General features: G+C 50.1%; 1 protein-coding gene across 1 annotated transcript; it reads right to left on the bottom strand.

Moving 5' to 3' along the window:
- Positions 1 to 312: 312 nt before the first annotated feature.
- On the bottom strand, positions 313 to 627 carry LOC118753330. The gene has a single exon (XM_036488203.1). It carries the CDS (start codon positions 625 to 627, stop codon positions 313 to 315), a length of 315 nt encoding a protein of 104 aa, XP_036344096.1.
- Positions 628 to 2,523: the final 1,896 nt, after the last annotated feature.

The following is a 2,523-nucleotide window of genomic DNA, read 5'->3' as shown; positions in this document are numbered from 1 at the left end:
CACTCTTACGAGACCATCGTCTCCAGGATGGCATTTCACCACTCTTGCAAGCGTCCCCTTTGTCGGCGGGGTAGGCTTGACAAAGACGGCAACAACATCTCCTTCCTCGATATTGCGGGACGGTCGGAACCACTTGGCGCGGCGTTGGAAGCCTACGAGATATTCATCTCTCCATCGGCGCCAGAAATGCTGTCTCATTGCGGAAATTAATTGCCATCGCTGATGAAGGTTTCCGCAGAACCCTTGATCCTCAGGTTCTGGGATGGACTTCAGGGGTTCGCCCACTATAAAGTGCCCCGGTGTGAGGACCTCCTAGTCGCTAACATTTGTTGAGTAGTCGCACAAAGGCCGAGAGTTCACGCAAGCTTCAATTTCAGTCAATAACGTATTGAACTCCTCGTATGACAGGAGAGTATCGCCTAATGTACGTTTCAGATGGTACTTAACACGCTTGATGCCAATCTCCCAGTATCCACCCATGTGGGGTGCGGCTGGGGGGTTAAAACGCCAATCAATGTTCAGATCGCTAAAAAATGACGGAAATCTGTCATCTGTCATGCACTGTTGTAAACTGTTGCGCAGATGCTTTTCGGCGCCCACAAAATTTGTGCCGTTGTCCGAGAACATGACCTTGCAAAAGCCTCTGCGATTTTAAAACCGTTTAAAAGCGTTGAGAAAAGCGGGCGTCGACAGGTCTCCCACGAACTCAAGATGCATTTCCCCAGTGCACATGCAAATGAAAGAACATATATACCCTTTGATGGATTTCGCCCCTCTTCCATGTGTAAATTTTTACACATAAGGGCCAGCGAAATCTACTGCACTGCGGGTAAAACAACGAGCGTATGTAGCCCTAGCTTCGGGTAAATTCCCCATTGATTGTTGAGCTGTATTACGGTTTAATAAGGTACATTTGACACATTTATGGTATATGTTTCGAATTAAACTGCGTGCACCAACAACCCAATAGCGCCGCTGTAGGACAACCTGCATAATCCGAGGACCAGCGTGTAGAGTAAATTTGTGAATATCTGCCACTATTAGCTTTGCCAGTGGAGAGCTCTTGGCCAATAATACAGGATGTTTTACGTCAGACGACACATTGGAGTCCTTCAGCCTGCCTCCAACACGAAGGATACCGCTTTTATCAACAAACGGCTGTAACCGCAAAAGACTGCTACGTCGTGGAAGTGGCTTTTTGGCGCTACAAAGATAAATTTCATTGGAAAAGTAGAACTTTTGAGTGTACTGTAATGAAGCGTTTTATTCGCCCCGCCGCTTCTTCTACAATGCTGGGGTATACTCGCCGTGTCCAGGGTTCGTTACAATAAATTTGTAGTTTCGGGGCTCTGGTAAATCGCACTTTATTAATTAAATTTTCTTAATTTCTATAAAGAACATATAACAAATAACACTTGGCAAAATTTGGTGGCGTCACTTGCAGTGGCTGGGTAACGGCTTCTTGTCCCGTTGGGGGCCCGTTAGGCGGTAGTGGCGTGGCTTCAGTTCTGGTGGGCAGCGCTCTGCTGACGCCGCTGAGTGGCGCGCTGCAAACGTCGGTAAGCGGTGTTCTGGCCGCGTCGGTATATAGCGCTCCTACAATGTGAGTTGCGCTCTGGTCGTGCCGGTGAGTGGCGCTTTGATAACGCCGATGAGTAGCGCTCTTGGACGCGCTGATGAGAGGCGCTCAGTTAACGCCGATTAGTAATGCTCTGGTGGCGCTCTTGGACGCGCAGATGAGAGGCGCTCGGTTAACGCCGATGAGTAATGCCCTTGTGAGTGGGGCTCTGCTGGCAACTGTAAGTAGCGCTCTTGTTGGCACGCTTGGCGTTGCGCTGTTGACGGCGACGAGTAGCGCTCTTGCGGACGCGCTTGGCGTTGCGCCGTTGACGGCGACGGGTAGCGCTCTTTCTGGCACCCTTGGCGTGCGCTGTTGACGGCGAACGAGCGGATGTCGTTCGTACGCGGCTTCGCGGTAGACAGTGGCGAGCGGTGACCGGAACCGTGCTTGATGTTGCGTGGTCGTGCAGCCACATGTTGCTGTGTGATGTTTCGTTGTCATGGTCACAAAGATGCTGTCGGGTGTTGCTACGAGTTGTGTTGCTTGACTGGCTGTTGTGCGGTGTCGTATTGCTTGTGTGGGCTAAATTTCTTGTTGAACATTTAGTCCTCACAGTACCTTATGAGTTTTAGCTCTGCAACTTGGATTTCTTTGCTGGTTAAGGGTGCCGTTTGCTTGCGAGGCATTGTTTGCGCGCAATTGCGAACGTTTTCGATGAAGCGCATCACATAGGCCGTAACTCTTTTCAGCTTCGAGAATGAGCATTTTTCGATAAGGGTCCCTTGCTGTGATGGTTCAGCTACATTTGCGGCAGCAGTTTTCTTACGCAACTCAAGCTGAGTGATGTGATCTTGTCGCTTGACCTCATATCGTACGTAACTAGATGACAACCACGATGGAGCGTGCCACCACAACTTATGTGACAGCAAACTCGATGGCGACATACCCCTGGAGGCACAGTC

This window comes from Rhagoletis pomonella, unplaced genomic scaffold (assembly GCF_013731165.1).
Source record: "Rhagoletis pomonella isolate Grant_MI unplaced genomic scaffold, Rhpom_1.0 Rhpom_scaffold_02357, whole genome shotgun sequence".
NCBI classification, from domain to species: domain Eukaryota; kingdom Metazoa; phylum Arthropoda; class Insecta; order Diptera; family Tephritidae; genus Rhagoletis; species Rhagoletis pomonella.
The sequence above is the reverse complement of the archived record's forward strand: the minus strand, read 5'-3'. Positions and strand labels throughout refer to the sequence as shown.